This window comes from Macrobrachium rosenbergii, chromosome 41 (assembly GCF_040412425.1).
Source record: "Macrobrachium rosenbergii isolate ZJJX-2024 chromosome 41, ASM4041242v1, whole genome shotgun sequence".
Lineage (NCBI taxonomy): Eukaryota > Metazoa > Arthropoda > Malacostraca > Decapoda > Palaemonidae > Macrobrachium > Macrobrachium rosenbergii.
In genome coordinates this window covers 84206908-84221922 of record NC_089781.1, presented here as the reverse complement: position 1 = coordinate 84221922, position 15015 = coordinate 84206908, and the positions used below count along the sequence as shown (strand labels likewise).

At 37.6% G+C, this 15015-nt stretch overlaps 1 protein-coding gene across 1 annotated transcript; it reads right to left on the bottom strand.

The window, feature by feature from the left end:
- Nucleotides 1-390: 390 nt before the first annotated feature.
- UK114 lies at nucleotides 391-12702 on the bottom strand. The gene is made up of 5 exons (XM_067084535.1): nucleotides 12541-12702; nucleotides 7683-7840; nucleotides 7406-7474; nucleotides 2762-2817; nucleotides 391-1519 (listed from the first exon to the last, which is right to left on the bottom strand). Exons 1-5 carry the CDS (start codon nucleotides 12606-12608, stop codon nucleotides 1463-1465), a joined length of 408 nt encoding a protein of 135 aa, XP_066940636.1. The 5' UTR covers nucleotides 12609-12702; the 3' UTR covers nucleotides 391-1462.
- Nucleotides 12703-15015: the final 2313 nt, after the last annotated feature.

The following is a 15015-nucleotide window of genomic DNA, read 5'->3' as shown; positions in this document are numbered from 1 at the left end:
AATTTTTTTTAATGCAATGCTCTTAGTAGTCCAAATTAATTTACCCATGTATGTACATACAGGAAAGGGGAATCTACGAAATTACATGTTTTATTACCCAGAAACAACATTTACTAAAAAAACACTACAGTACAGGGTATTTACCTAAAATCTTTCTACCACTACATACTACTGTACCCTTAAAAGTCAACTTACCTTCAATATTTTCCGTACTTGTAATTCCTGTTTTCCAACATGATCAACTACGTTTAAGAAAAACATTAAAAATAGCTATTTTTATTAGAGAACAAAAATTTAAGGCTAATTTGGTTAGAAAACATGTTTTACATACTGTATTGCTTAATATGCACACTACTGTGATATGAAAGGATTTACAAAAAGACTAACATGTACATGACAAAACTTCTTTATTGTTGTCTTAAGTATCCAAATCATCTACTCTAGGGTAAACCAAAATACAGTACTCTTATAAAAGATAAAATTGAGACACTATTTCTGACTGAAATACTTACAACTATGGAATATTTGATTTCTACGAACTATCACTCTTCAAAAGTATAGTTTGGCAAAAACTTAATAGCTCCTTTTAACATTTCACAAACTAAAAATATATTAAGGTGAGGAAAAAATAGTACAGGCAGTCCCCGTTTATCGGTGGGGTTCCGTTTCTGAGGGTGTGATGATAACCAAAAATCACCGCTAATCGAAATTTGGTGATTTTCGGGGGACTTTTCAGGGTTATAGGCGCCAAAAAGCACCGATTTTCGGTTATCAGCACCTGTTAGGTATGTATCAGCACCAATACCCAATTATTGGCGCCAATAAGCGGAAATCGGCGATTTTCGGCGCCAAAAATTGCAGATTTTCGTCGCTAGACAAGCGCCATAAAACCGGATCGCTGTTAACCGAGCCCACCGTTAACCGGGGACTGCCTGTATATCAATGTTCCTTTGGATAACAAATACTCAAGAGAAAGCAAAGTGGTCTTTTAGTTACCCTTCTTAAGTACAAAAGAACAAACCAATACTTTTCACTGTGTAATTCATTCAAAGAAAGTATGTATCAAAAGTCCAGATCTAATTTCAAGTAACTGCCAAAGGAGAGATGCACTGGTAAAACTGCATCCTGCTGAAAAATTAACATTTCACCAAAAATACCCAAAATAGGTGTTACAATATTCATTCTACAAAAATACATGTTTGTAAATATTTAAAAGAAATAACTAATGTGCATGCTTAATGATTTCTATTTATACTGCATAAAGTTCAATTAACAAAATGCAAGTTCAATACTTTGCTGCACACATACCGCCTATTTTACGTTCATCAGATGAACAAGAGATATCATGAACTGTGACTGCAGACGAGAAACGCACAGTAGAGTACACACACACATACGCCTACTCTGGTGTAAAAACTCATTACTTTCTAATATCTTGCAGAAAAATACCAAAGAGCTTCCTTTACTGCTGCTCTATCTCCCCTACAACAGCAACTGCTTCTATTTCAACGAGCCCTCCCTGTGGGAAAAATATAAAAATTCTATTCAATAATAAACACAAATTCAATAAAAGCTATGTAATACTAATTATACATAGGCCCATTATAACACTTCTGGAACCCATAATTATTACCCTGTAGTAGTACTAAATTGCACTGTATAAAAAGACAAGTACTTCAGTACCTTAATTCCATGAAATTTTAAGAAAAAATATTAAAACCATTCAGTACACACTCAAAATCCAAAAAAGCAAGCTTGAGTAAAGCAGTGTTTAAACACTTACCATCACCACATTTGATCCATTAATTATCTATTGAATCTACAGTATATCATGAGTTACTTCAAAATCAGGAAATTAAAGTTATGACATTACATACAATATCTCTATAGCAGCCTGAAGCCCGAGGCAGTCAGAAGCAGCTTCATTGGTATGAGCATAAAGAATAGGACTAAGGAGGATGGATGAGAGGCTAAACAAAATTAACTTATCTTCATCTACACTGGCAATAGTTTTCTTACTTTCTCCAATTCTGCATTTTCTTTACCTATCCTGAATGAAAACATTAATTTCCTCTATATCCCAACCTTCACTCCCCATACATCTAATCTTATCATTTTAGATCTGACCAATATAATCCTCACAGTGGGTGTGGCCATTAAACTTTAACTATGACTCAAGCAACCATTTGCTCCAAAAATCCTAATTGAACTCTCAGATGATAAAATTGTCACTAACAACAAAGATTCAACAAACCAAAAATACTATGACTCTGTGTGGAATTTCTTTCAATGGCATCACTCTGAGAAGAGACCTCTAACAAGGGAAGCTAAGTAAAGAATGACTGGAAAACCAGAGACTCACTAAAACTACATGCAAGTGAGAGGGTAGAACATGGACAGCCTACCAACCCAATGAGGTAAAACAAATTTTTTATTTGCCACATCTATACTGTACCATTATATCTAGATGAAAGTTTAAGTTCTATTGAAATAAAGTTAATGAGAGAGAGAGAGAGAGAGAGAGAGAGAGAGAGAGAGAGAGAGAGAGAGAGAGAGAGAGAGAGAGAGAGAGAGAGAGAGAGAGAGAGAGACTCCTTCAAAAGCAAGATCAATATAATACTGCTATTTGGATAAAAAACCTGGTATCCCCTAACCTGAAACTGCAGCTTCAAATAAGATTTTCTTTCTGGGTTAAACAGATAACTCATTCAAAATCACATTCTAAAGCAATTTCTAATTAATTTAAATATGAAAAACATACCTTTGGTAAATTAGCAACTTGGTACGCTGCACGTGCTGGCACTGCTTCTGAAAAGACTGCAATTCAAAATCTTCCATTAATTGTGAGTTAAGACCAGAAATGTTTAGTAATACATTTTAACAAAGACTGTCCACTTTTAAAATCAAATAACACTGTGTGCACAGGAACATGTTTACATTTCAAATGTAATGTAAACATTTCCTCTCAAGAGAATAGCTAAATGTAATCTTTCAAAAATTTCCCATTAAATTAAAGTCCTGTATATATTTGAAACAATTATTTTGAAGATTGTATAATGGAAGATACGCAATGCAGAAATGTATGATGCTACAGTGGAAGGGATTAGTAGAAATTTGAGAATACTTGTGGAGGTTACTGCTAAGGATGTAAGGACAGCAGTTACAAAGATGAAGAATGGAAAGAAACAAGGGAATTAGTAGTATTACAAGCAAAACGCTGTATGGTGGCAAAAGTGTGATAATGTGGCTGACCATGGTGTACACAGTATGTCTAGATAAGGGAAGGGTTCTGAAGGAATGGGTGAAAGAAAACTACAAGTTAAAGAATCATATCGTTACTTAGTACAACAGGGAAGTGTACAGTACAATTTTCATAAAATAAGTATGAAAGATGACAAAATGACAGATGCGAAGAAATTTAAGGGGTCTATTAGGACCAAATTATAGACCCTTTAAATTTCTTCACATCTGTCATTTTGTCATCTATTAAGACCAAATTTTAAACCAGCCACAGGGTGTGCAAGACACCACAACTTTATACCAGTCCCAAGCCCAGGTAAATGGTGGCAGGAAAGGCATCTAGCCGTGAAACCTCTGCCTAAACAAAGGATAGTAGCCATGAACAGCCAAGAGAAGGCCAGGGTGTACCCTGTTCAAGCGACGCTGGTGGGCTTCGCCTGACCCACCCGATAAATGGGCAAGGGCTACCACGTCAAGGGGCAGCTTGGTTAAAGAAGAAAGTCCAAGAGCTTAGCATTGGAACTCTGAATGTTGGCAACATGACTGGATGAAGTAGGGAGGTGGCAGATGTTATAGAGAGAAGGAAAATTGATATCTTGTGTGTACAAGAGACAAGGTGGACGGGAAACGAGGCAAGATGATGTATAATGGAACTGATGAAAGGGGAAGATGTGGAGTTGGGGTTGTTCTTAGTAAGGAAATGAAGGAAAATATAGTTGAGGTTGAAAGAAAAAGCTGTAGAATAATGAAACTGAAACTGTGCTGTGGGGGACACATTCTAAATGTATTCAGTGCTTATACACCACAAGTGGGCTGTGATGAGGAAGTTAAAAATAGATTCTGGAAGGAGAAGGATGAGATGATTACATCAATAGAAATGGAAGAAGACTGGAGGTTGGAGGTGACCTGAATGGACACATTGGACACAGTTGGGAAAATATCAGTAGGATTCATGGAGTGGAGGACATGGAATGGGAGAAATGAATGAAGAAGGAGAGCTTATAGTAAATTTTGCATTATCTTTTGATTTGGCAATAAACAACACCTTTTTTACAAGCAAAAATTATGCAACATACAGTAGTGGAGGGAGACAGACACAAATAGTTTTTCTGTTGTGTAGAAGAAACCATCTGGTGGACGTAAAGAACTGTAAGATGATAAAGGGAGAAACATAGGTTAGTTGTGTCGGATTTTTTGATACGGCGGGTTGCACAGGGGAAAACTATGGTGCAGCCCAAGATAAAGTGGTGGAGGCTAAAAGACCAAGAGATGAGACAGAGTTTTAAAGAAAAGGTCCTGCACAGCATTAGATTAGCAGATGATGTGAACATCAGGTGGGTAGAAAATAGCACAATGATACTGAGAACAGCAGAGGAGCTATTAGGGAAAACATCAGGTAGGGGACCACCTAATGATAAGGAGAGCTTGTGGTGGAACCAAGAGACTCAAGATAAGGTAAAAAGAAACGAGAAGCAAGGATAATATATGAAAGGGATGAATCTGTGGAACATGAAATGGCTTGGAAAATCACAAATAAAGAAGCAAAAAGGGCTGTGGCATGGGCAAAGGCAGAAGGAATACATGAGATGTATGAGAAAGTAGAAACATCAGAGGGTTAGAAGATGATCTACAACATAGCAAAAAGAAGAGATAGAGCAACTAAAGATCTGACGCACATGAAGCAGATCAAGGACCGAAATGGAAGAATTTTGTCAAGGGAAGAATGTATAAGAGCAAGATGGAAGGAACATTTTGAGAAGCTATTAAACGAAGAGAACCCCAGAAGAACAAGAGAAGAGGGAAACCCACGAGTAAGAGCAGTTCCTGACATCACCAGAGAAGAAATGAAGAGAGCACTTCACAAAATGAAAAATGGAAAGGCTGTTGGACCTGATGGTATACCAGCTGAGGTGTGGAAATGCTTGGCAGGTGAAGGGGTTGATATACTCTAGGACCTCTTTTCAAAGGTCTACCGTCAAGAAAAAATGCCGGACAGCTGGAGAAATAGTATTATGGCCCCAATATATATTGGAAAGGGGGATATACAAGACTGCACAAATTACAGGGGGATAAAACTGATATCTCATACTATGAAGATATGTGAATGAATCATAGAGAAAAGAATAAGGAATGAAACAACAATAAGTGAAGAACAATTCGGGTTTATGCCGGGAAAGGGTACAGTAGATGCAATTTTTGCACTAAGGCAAGCAGTGGAAAAACAAGCAGAAAGACAGAGAGGGTTACATATAGTATTTATTGATCTGGAGAAGGCTTATGATCGGGTACCTGGGCAAGAGGTGTGGAGATGTATGAGAGAGAAGGGTGTTTCAGAAAATTGTTAAAGTAGTCCATGATATGTATGCAGAGGTTACCACTCAGGTAAGGAGCACTGTGGGAACAACATAAAAGTTTAGTGTAAGAGTTGGTTTACATCATGAATTGGAGGGGATCATCGCGAACATTGTGCGACAAGAGGATTTGTGCAAGAGTAAAAGGAAGCTTTTATAAAAGTGTAGTTAGACCAGCGATGGTGTATGGGGCTGAGATGTGGTCAATAAAGAAGGCTCAAGAAAGGAAGTTGGAAGTGGCAAAGATGGGGATGTTGAGATGGATGTGTTGAGTCACGAGAAAGGATAGGATCAGAAATGATTATATCAGAGGGACAGTCAAAGTGGTAGAAGTGTCAAAGATTGCAGTGGTTTGGTCATGTCATGCAGAGAGAGGAGAATCATGTGTGTAGAAGGGTCATAGACATGGAGGTGGTTGGGAGGAGGAGGAGGGGAAGGCCAAGATTCAGATGGAAAGATAACGTAGCAAATGACATGCAGGAAAAAGGGTTAAGAGAACAGGATGCGCAAGATAGAAGACGATGGAGAAGGCTTACACGGAACAGCGACCCCATATAGAGATGGGTAAAGGCTGAAGACAAAGAAGATTAAGACCAAATTATGAATGTTTGAAGAAATTGTTGAGCCACCTGTTCTCTACAAAATATAAGAAAAAAGATGGACGTTGCTGAGATTAATACAACAGTTTACAATATATGAGGCAATATGAAAACTGAAGAGGTTAGAAATGTACATATATTGGAGCAGTTAAAAGGTCAGCATTCATGAAAAATGGTTAAGTGTATTTTGAGTATGTTTGGGGAAAGAATGGAGGATAAGTTGGTGAGTTTATATAATTCAGAAGTATTAGAGGAAAGAGCAAGGGCTGGATAGATGGTGTGAAAGATATTGGAAAGGAAGGCCCTCAATATCCAAGAAGCAAGAAAGTACATGCAAGACTAAAGGTGAATGTCATACTGTGTGTAAGGGGGTTAAACATGCTGCTAATGTACTAATGTAGGCATGGGAAGCAGCTGCTATGGAAGTTTTCTGCACAGGGAATTATCTATGATTCAGTAGTTCAAAGTAACAATATGTCACTGAGCACTGTCATGTCTTTCCTCAATCGCCTGCCCCTTAGGGGAAATGGTAAAAATATGCAAAAATATTTTCCCACCACACATATCTCTGCTCTTAACAGGAGTTTCACCAGTTTTCAGCAAGTATTTACTGAGTGAAATGCGAGCCAAAGCCTTTTCCCCATGAATGTTCAGGGGGCTTATATGCCAATTCTCTGGCTTTTCTTGTGGTCACTCACCCACAAGCAGACGAACTTCACTGAATGAGTTATCAGTAGTACAAATGAAAAATCCTTTACCAAATGAATGGTCTAAAAGGAAAGATGAAAGGTGCATTCTTCACTTAATAATGCTACTGTATTCCACAGCAAAAGGAAAGTTATTAATTAAAGACCAAATTAGTAATTCTCCCCTAAATAGAAGAAAAATGCAAGATAAACTAACATAAATGAGTAGCCCCTCAACTTATCAGATGCTTTTTGGGGGTTTGGCCTTCTGAGGAGTATAGTTTGATGAGTGACAAAAACCCTATAGTATAGCCTAAATCTGAACAATTTCAAGATATCTGATAATTAAAGTAATTCCACAGTTTCTAGCTTAAACTGAACTGTACACTAAACCTGACATTGAATATAAGAGACTCATCCAAAAATACCTAACATCTAAAAAGGGAGCCTAGCAAAAATCATAATAATATAACTGATAAAAGGACAGTACAAATACTGAAAATAAACTTCTAGATTTCTTCATACTTACATGTTGAATATATTTCATTCACTTTTGCAAAATCATTGATGTCAGCTAGAAGAACTGTAGTTTTCACAACTGAAAAAGAATGAAAATGATAAACATATTTCACCACTTTAAAAGCCATAACTGCACTGTAACAATATATTTTTTGTGAGCTAGAAAGCACGTTTTTATATAAATACAAAGCCTATAGTGCTCAAATAGTAGTGAAGACATGTGTACTCAATCACCTTCCATTTGACAACACTATCAACACTAATATACAGGAAATCCAAACACTCACCATTTTGAAATGTGCACCCTGCTGCTTCCAAGATATAACCCATGTTAGTGAGGGCAGTTTTGGTTTGTTGTTGGACATCACCACTGATGGTCATTGTCTTGGGGTCAAATCCTAGCTGCCCTGACACATACAGAGTATTCCCAGCCTGGATAGCTTGACTGTTCAAAGGGCAATTACATTTTGGTTAGTGTAAGACAGTATGCATCATATTTTTTTCATGTCAAAATAAGTTTGCTAAGCAATTTTTTTTTCATAAAGATACTCTTGGTAAATTAACATATCACTGGTATAGTACATACACAGCATTAGTGAAAATTTAACAAGTGAATGATCAACATCTCTGACTTCCATAACATGAACAACTAATAAATTGTTGTACTAAGAAACACAAGTTACTGACTAGTAAAAATGCCACTGAAGTCTCACAATAAAAATCATAAAACTGATAGTGTATTTTTGACACATGAAAATAAGAAAAGGAATGGTATAGCTATACAGCTTCTTATTAACCCCTCCAGCTGTGAGAAACAGTTTGGAGTAAATGAAGCATGTGCACTATACAGTAACTGAACAATATAATGTTCTAAAATTAAACAGTGGCACCATTGCCTCTTGGGTCATTCTTGATGAAAATTGGCTGACACAGTCTGGCGGCAATGTTCATCTCAAAGTGAGCATTTCACTTTCTTGAAGCCTTTTTGTTCACCTTAGAGGCAGTTGTTAATCAAAGCAAAAATCCTTAAACTGCAAGTCTTTATCTTTGCAGAAATAAACTCATAAAAAATACACCAACATCCACAACACTGGTAAAAGTTCTACAGCTTTCTAATAAAAACCCAGACAAGAATTCTGGTACTGGGTAACATGATATCTGGGTTCCTTAGCAAATTTGGGGTGTTGATATTGTGCAAGATACAAAGTAATCACTCAGTTACTACTGATGATGGTAGAAGGTAACCAAATAATTACGCTATGAAAAAGCCCCAAAAGTAAATAAATCATCTGATGAGTGTCTAAGCAACACATATCCTTGTTAAGAAAATTAAAAACCCTACTTTCTATGCAATTTTTTTCTTAATATGATAAGGGTCCTTGAATTCTATCTTTATCTGGGAAGACATACTCTATCCTTATCTGGAAAGAAATAGTACTCCAAATTTCGCAGCTGAACTATCCCAGCCCCTCTGAGTGAGATGAGACCATAGCTCAAGATAAGAGTTCCCCTGGTTGCTGAGTACAGTTAATGATTAGAGTACTGTAATGTTCCTGTGAAGCAGCATCTTGCAAAAGGATAACACTACAAGCTGCTTTAGCTGAAGTTGTCTCCTTATCTCTATACCTTTGTTTGAAACAGCTATAGTTAAGAACCTAATTCAATATCAAGAACCAACACTCACTAAAAAGGTCATACTATTAACCTTCAATAAAAATTACAGCAGTGACGCAGTTAAGTAATTCCACACTCTTCATTAAATTTTTTGGATGGTGCCAACAACTATACAGTATATTCACGAATGTAGTTAAGTAGTTTGTAATCATTCAGGCAATTTTCAGAAAACAGCAATGTAACCTCTTTGTGTTTTTCTGAATTTTCATTCAACAGAACCTCTGAAAAATGCCTAAGTGAACCCTGGTGTCTTTCTTTATGAAGCATTTCTTAAGATTTCTCTTAGTCAAAGCAAAATCCCATATAACCTCAGTTTCATTTCAGAAACTTCAGTCAACTGATCTTGCTGTTCTGAACAGATGCTTGGAACCTTCATTCTCAAAGAAGACTTCATAATTAGACAGTATCTTAACTAGTGACACATTCTCATGACAACTCTGTCCTGTGGTTGGACTGACATGTAAAAACCTTGGCTTAGGTTACAGCACAGTATTTTAGTCCAGAGGGTAATGTTATCCATGCTAGACTAGGGCATGGCAACATAGGTTAGGTTATGTTGGGATGGATAAGGATAGGTCAAGGGAGGATGAGGGCCCCTGGACAATACAGGATAAAACCCGAGCCCTAGGTGAGGTAAGGGTACGAAAGGATACATTTTTCAGGTGAGATTTCGCAAACTTTCTTAGAAAATTCCTTCCAATGATATTTTAACCACACAATACTTGAAATTTTTATTTTGTTTTCGTGCACATGTATACTTTAGATGAGTACTGATGGCACTACTCTTGTTTCTCCTGTGTCCTTGCCAAAAATATTCAATTTTCCACTATGGTTTCCATTATATCCACTGAGGGGTACAGGTTATGTAGAAAAGAAAATGTGGATGGTTTGTGGGTTGTACCAGTTGGATAGAGTAATTACTTAACACCAAACTACACAATAGTCTGTCAAGAGCATAAACGATTACATCATGAACAACAAACGTGAAAATAGTATACAAAACCTGTGGATCCGTTTCCTAAAAACAAGCCTTCCAAATGTTGTACACACTGATTTATCACTATAAAGCCTAAGACCTGTTGAAGTAGTCTACTTGGATAGGCTTTATGGGACACAAATGATAAGGCACATAAAGACAATATAACTTGAATGCTCAAGGCATCAGTATTATGCAGTGACAGAACAAGCTAGCCTATATTAATATTAGATAAAGAGTATATGCAATGTTTAACCCTATAACAACATTACAAATATGATCAATGACAGTGATGGTAATTAAAGAAATTTCACTCATCTAAAAAAAAAAAATTGTTTGTAAAAGCTTGCAACCAAGTTTGGTTCCAGCCTGTTTGAAGTGTTTATGCTGCAATTTTGTCTGCCACTATTTTTCCCTTATGTTGTCTTCTCCAACCCTCTTCCGCATAATGTCATGGCAGGACAACATTACCAACAAAGCTAAGAGTAATACATTTGACCAATAAGAGACTGTGTCATTTCAGGAGGAATTCATCCTCTTTCCAAGTTTTCTGCTTCAGTCATGACTACACTGTCTTGGAATGTGGCTGTCACTTCAGAATAATAAATTTTCCTTAGCTTTCACTGGAAAACAGGATGTGACTGTTACAGAAGTGTTCCGAGTTAAGCAAAAATTATGTATTCAGAAATGAATGCCATTTTTGGAGATGTACATGTTCAGAAAATGGATATCAGACTGGGATACTGAATTCAGTCAGATGTTTAGGGAAACCATTACTATTCCCTTATACCCTAAAACAATGGGCAACACGGCGAGAATCCAGTGTCTTAGGCCTTAGTTTGAGGTTGCAGTGGGTAACCAGGGGCTGTTCCATTCCCTTTGGTTTTACCAATGAAGAGGACAACAAATATATTTGCTTACAAGCAAATATATTTTCTTTAAACTTAGCTAGAGGGGTGGGAGGGGGGTGGGGTTCATCATGTCAGATATGCCCAGTCTTTCGCCAATTCGCCTAGGTAGGATGTAGCATCTTAAAGTCAAACCACAATGACTACGAACATGGCTGTCATTAGCTACATTGCTGACCTACTTCCTGACATGTAATCCAAATACAGTTAATCTGCTCCTCTCAGTTCGGAATTCTTTAATCTGGTCGTAAAATCCCACTAGTCCCAAGGGCTGTACAATACAAAGAGTCTGTTCCAGGCCAAGGCTGACTTAATTACAATCTGTAATCACTTGAGGAGCCAAGAACAGTTTTGGGGCAAGGACGACTTAATTTAGAATCTACCATCACTTAAGGAGACAATAACAGTATTCCATTTGTTATCACATTGTATCACATATCTTCATCAATAAGTCTGGGCTAGATATTGGGCATTGTATAATTCATTTACATGATTAATAACTAAATCATATTTATCATACCCTGTTATCAAAAGAGTTTAATATGATCTCAATTCTTCATTTAGGCTACTATAATTTTTTTTAACTGTAACTCAATCCTTACTCATCAAATTCCAGTTCTTTTGCTCATTTTACGTCTTCACGGTTAGATAAGCAGAACAAATGTCAAGCTGTTTACTCTTAAGAATTAAATCTGCGAAATGGCAATGTCTAAAACGTACTATGTTAACAGTCATTTTGGTACGACTATACGATAGAACTGGGGATGGCAGGGCGAGTTACCTATGTCACTCATAATTTATGGTGCCCCATGTCAAGTTGTGGGTGAGGTGCCACAAGGTCATAGGACGCACCTCCAGTATTTCACTAACGTTTGTGGGTAGTTTGCAGAACGATAGGGTCAGGCTTTAACAAAACTTCCGAACAGAAGCTTAGTCCATGTTTCCGATATTTAGTGTTGCTTGGGGGTTTCAAAGCTCCCTGGCCAGGTCAGGACACAGTGCCATAGCCTATGTGGGGTTAGGAAGGTATATAACCTAAGATTTATTTTCGTCTGTGGAACCTGCGCCTGTCGTTCTCACTGCCTGGTTTCACAGCGTTCTCCAAATTGCCTATTTCTTGACTTAGAAGGGTATATGTAATCGATTAGATCGTTGGTTTAAAAGTAATATTTGACTGCCATCGCACCGTAGCCTAACTTGCACGGGTGAGCCTATAGGCCTAACATGCACGGGTGAGCCTATAGGCCTAACTTGCCCGGGTGAGCCTATAGGCCTAACTTGCACGGGTGAGCCTATAGGCCTAACTTGCACGGGTGAGCCTATAGGCCTATCGCCACGATTGGGCTTACGGAGGCCATAATTAAAACATGGCCACAGGCATATGAATGAGACTTCTGTTTCCATCTGCATACATCAGGATGGGCCTTGCTGTATCAAAACTCAAGCAGAAAGACGGGTAGTAAGTTTGTTTAGCCTACCACAGGCTAGGCGACTACTTTAAACATCACCGCCACATGTTCCTACCCAGTAAGAAAATTACTTATTTTACTGTAAAACGAACATGACAGTTAATTGTTCCTTTCATACCTATAGGGTCCAATTGCAGCTGGTGCTTTCGAGGTCTGAATAACTTTACGGATGATTTTTGAAGACATTTTCGTAGGACAAAAAGGAGGGACGTCGATCTACGTCAAGTCAGGAGGGCAGCACCGAAGACAATAGTTGGCACTTGGCAGACGACGCACCGGTGTGTCGAGATGTCTTACATAAGTTGCTAAGTTCTGAATAATTTTATTCTTACTGGATTACAGTACATGCACACTGTTTCATCGTCGTTATCTAAAATATATACTCTAAAATACCTGTAATAATTTAGTATAACAATCATTAGGCCTACAGTAGATTTTGCAATATAAATAAAACTCTAGGATGGATTGGCATTATGCAACACACCCTTACGTTCTCTATACCCATTGGTTAAAGAGGGCAGCGTCCCAACTTGGTGGAATTACGTCAACTCAGACCCAAGGTCGACATCATAATATTTTTGGCTACTTGCAACCTGTTGCCGTGCCCATGTATTTGCCGTTTATACAACGACTAAAGAATCGCAAAGTCTTTCCACGGAGAAGCTATGGTTGATGCAAGTTACACAAGAGCTCCATTAAATGAAAAACCTTGAGTTAAAAGTTTTTTTTTCTTATTGGGTAGGAGTACGGCAATACTCTTGCAAAGGAAAGATACGCTTGTACCGTAATACGTCTTGATGGAATAACAAGTGATTGCTATTAATAACAGGCTACTGTTATATGCGATACGAAATTTCTAAATTACTCCCTAAGATCTGATGAGGCCGTGAAAATACAAGACCCAAGTGATTTGATGTCCCTTAGGATATACAAAGGTAAACATTTAGAACCATTCATAACCATAACGATAGTGATAAATAATAAACATATACACCTGCGAATAAAAATATACTTGCTGAAGCCACGCCGCAGCATTATCAAAAGGCACGTGTCGTAACTATTTATATCATGCTCCATTCACGGTTATTTTTGAGACGTCATTAATTTTTATGTAATATTGATAGCACCTGCTTTTAAAAGCTCGCGTCACACGTCATTTTTAACACCCCAAAACATTTTTTCCCTGGCTAGACACTTTTAGGCCTAAGCATCGTAGACCTATTTGATTTTCGTATTACGTGTTCAAATCGGGTCTGATTTTCTTGGCCATACCGCATTTTTACCTTATCATCCCTGCTCTTTCAATCGTTCTTGCTTCTTCTGTGTTTCATGATCATTATATAATCATAGTCTGGCTTGACTCGTGTATTGCTAGATAAAAATAGGGTGTCTATACTTCAGCAAGAAATCCACGCTGTATACAGTGTAAATTTTCATACGATGTCATAAAGTGAGCACAATTTATTCTTCAAAATCATTGTTTTCACAATGTTTTGCTGTTACACGTATAAAAACGAAGTGTAAAATATAACTGGTCTTCTTTTCTTTAGCTGCCGTCATTCCTATTGCCATCAAGGATGTCTATCATAGCACTACTAATACCTCCCAAAAAATAGTGCCTTCCCCCAAAAAGATTGAGATGCCTTTCAGTTTCAATTGTTCCAATCCTTTGAACGCATCCACACTACGTTGTCAACAAATTCCGTAAAAAAAAAAAAAAAAAGTGTGAGATTATGGAGACTTCTCTTAAGCCATATTTCAGGTGGGTCTCGACACAGTGAAACACGTGAATAAAACCATATGCCCATAAGAATTTTCATTGGGAGAACTATGCACTCTATGAGTGTTTTCTGAATCTTACTGTTGCCATTATTACTAATGTTGTATTTGGTCCTGTTATCATCAAAGTCATCATCATTAAAATTATCCCTCCAACCAAAAGTTATAAGAACGGAGCATTCAGAGAGGGATAAAAGAACACTAGATAGAGCATACATTAATGAGGTTGAGACAAATATTTAGGAAATATATGACATCCAGTATAGGATCCCCTGAGTTGGAGTTTTGTGAGACAAAGGAAAAAAAGCATACCAAACAATGGGCGGACTGATTTTGGAAATCGAGCAGACTGAAATTGCATTCAAAAGAGTATGCACTAGTCCAGTACGATCTGTGTTGCTATACGGTCATGGTCTCACCGTGAAACCAGTTTGGGTGAAGCTGTCAGAGACATAATATAGGCTATCAGGAGGTAGACGGGAAGACAGAGAGATATGATACCATAAGGGAAATCACAGAAGTTTCATGTGCAGATGAGATAATGATGAAAGGCTGATGACCTTGACATATACTTCGTGCCACCCAGGGGAGAATATTACGGGATACTGTCAGCTGGGCTCCTATGGGCACCAGAAGCCTTGGAAAGTCGCAAAACGTTGGAACCGACGATGATTGTCTGTCTAGCACTCTAAGCAGGATTACATGATAACTAACAAATGGATTTTTCGAGCTTCACTATATACTAGGGAGCAACTGATTAGATTTAGGTGTAGAATTGGTTTATGGATCTTTCTTGTTATGGTCATTGCTATAT

What these genes read in the sequence shown, in the direction of transcription:
- UK114 (XM_067084535.1), bottom strand. Translation starts at nt 12,608, where the DNA reads ATGTCTTCAAAAATCATCCGTAAAGTTATTCAGACCTCGAAAGCACCA. An exon ending in AGGGTGCACATTTCAAAATG is followed by an intron (nt 7,475 to 7,682) that starts GTGAGTGTTTGG and finishes ATTCTTTTTCAG; the next exon opens with TTGTGAAAACTACAGTTCTT. An exon ending in AAGTTGCTAATTTACCAAAG is followed by an intron (nt 1,520 to 2,761) that starts GTATGTTTTTCA and finishes TTTTTCCCACAG; the next exon opens with GGAGGGCTCGTTGAAATAGA.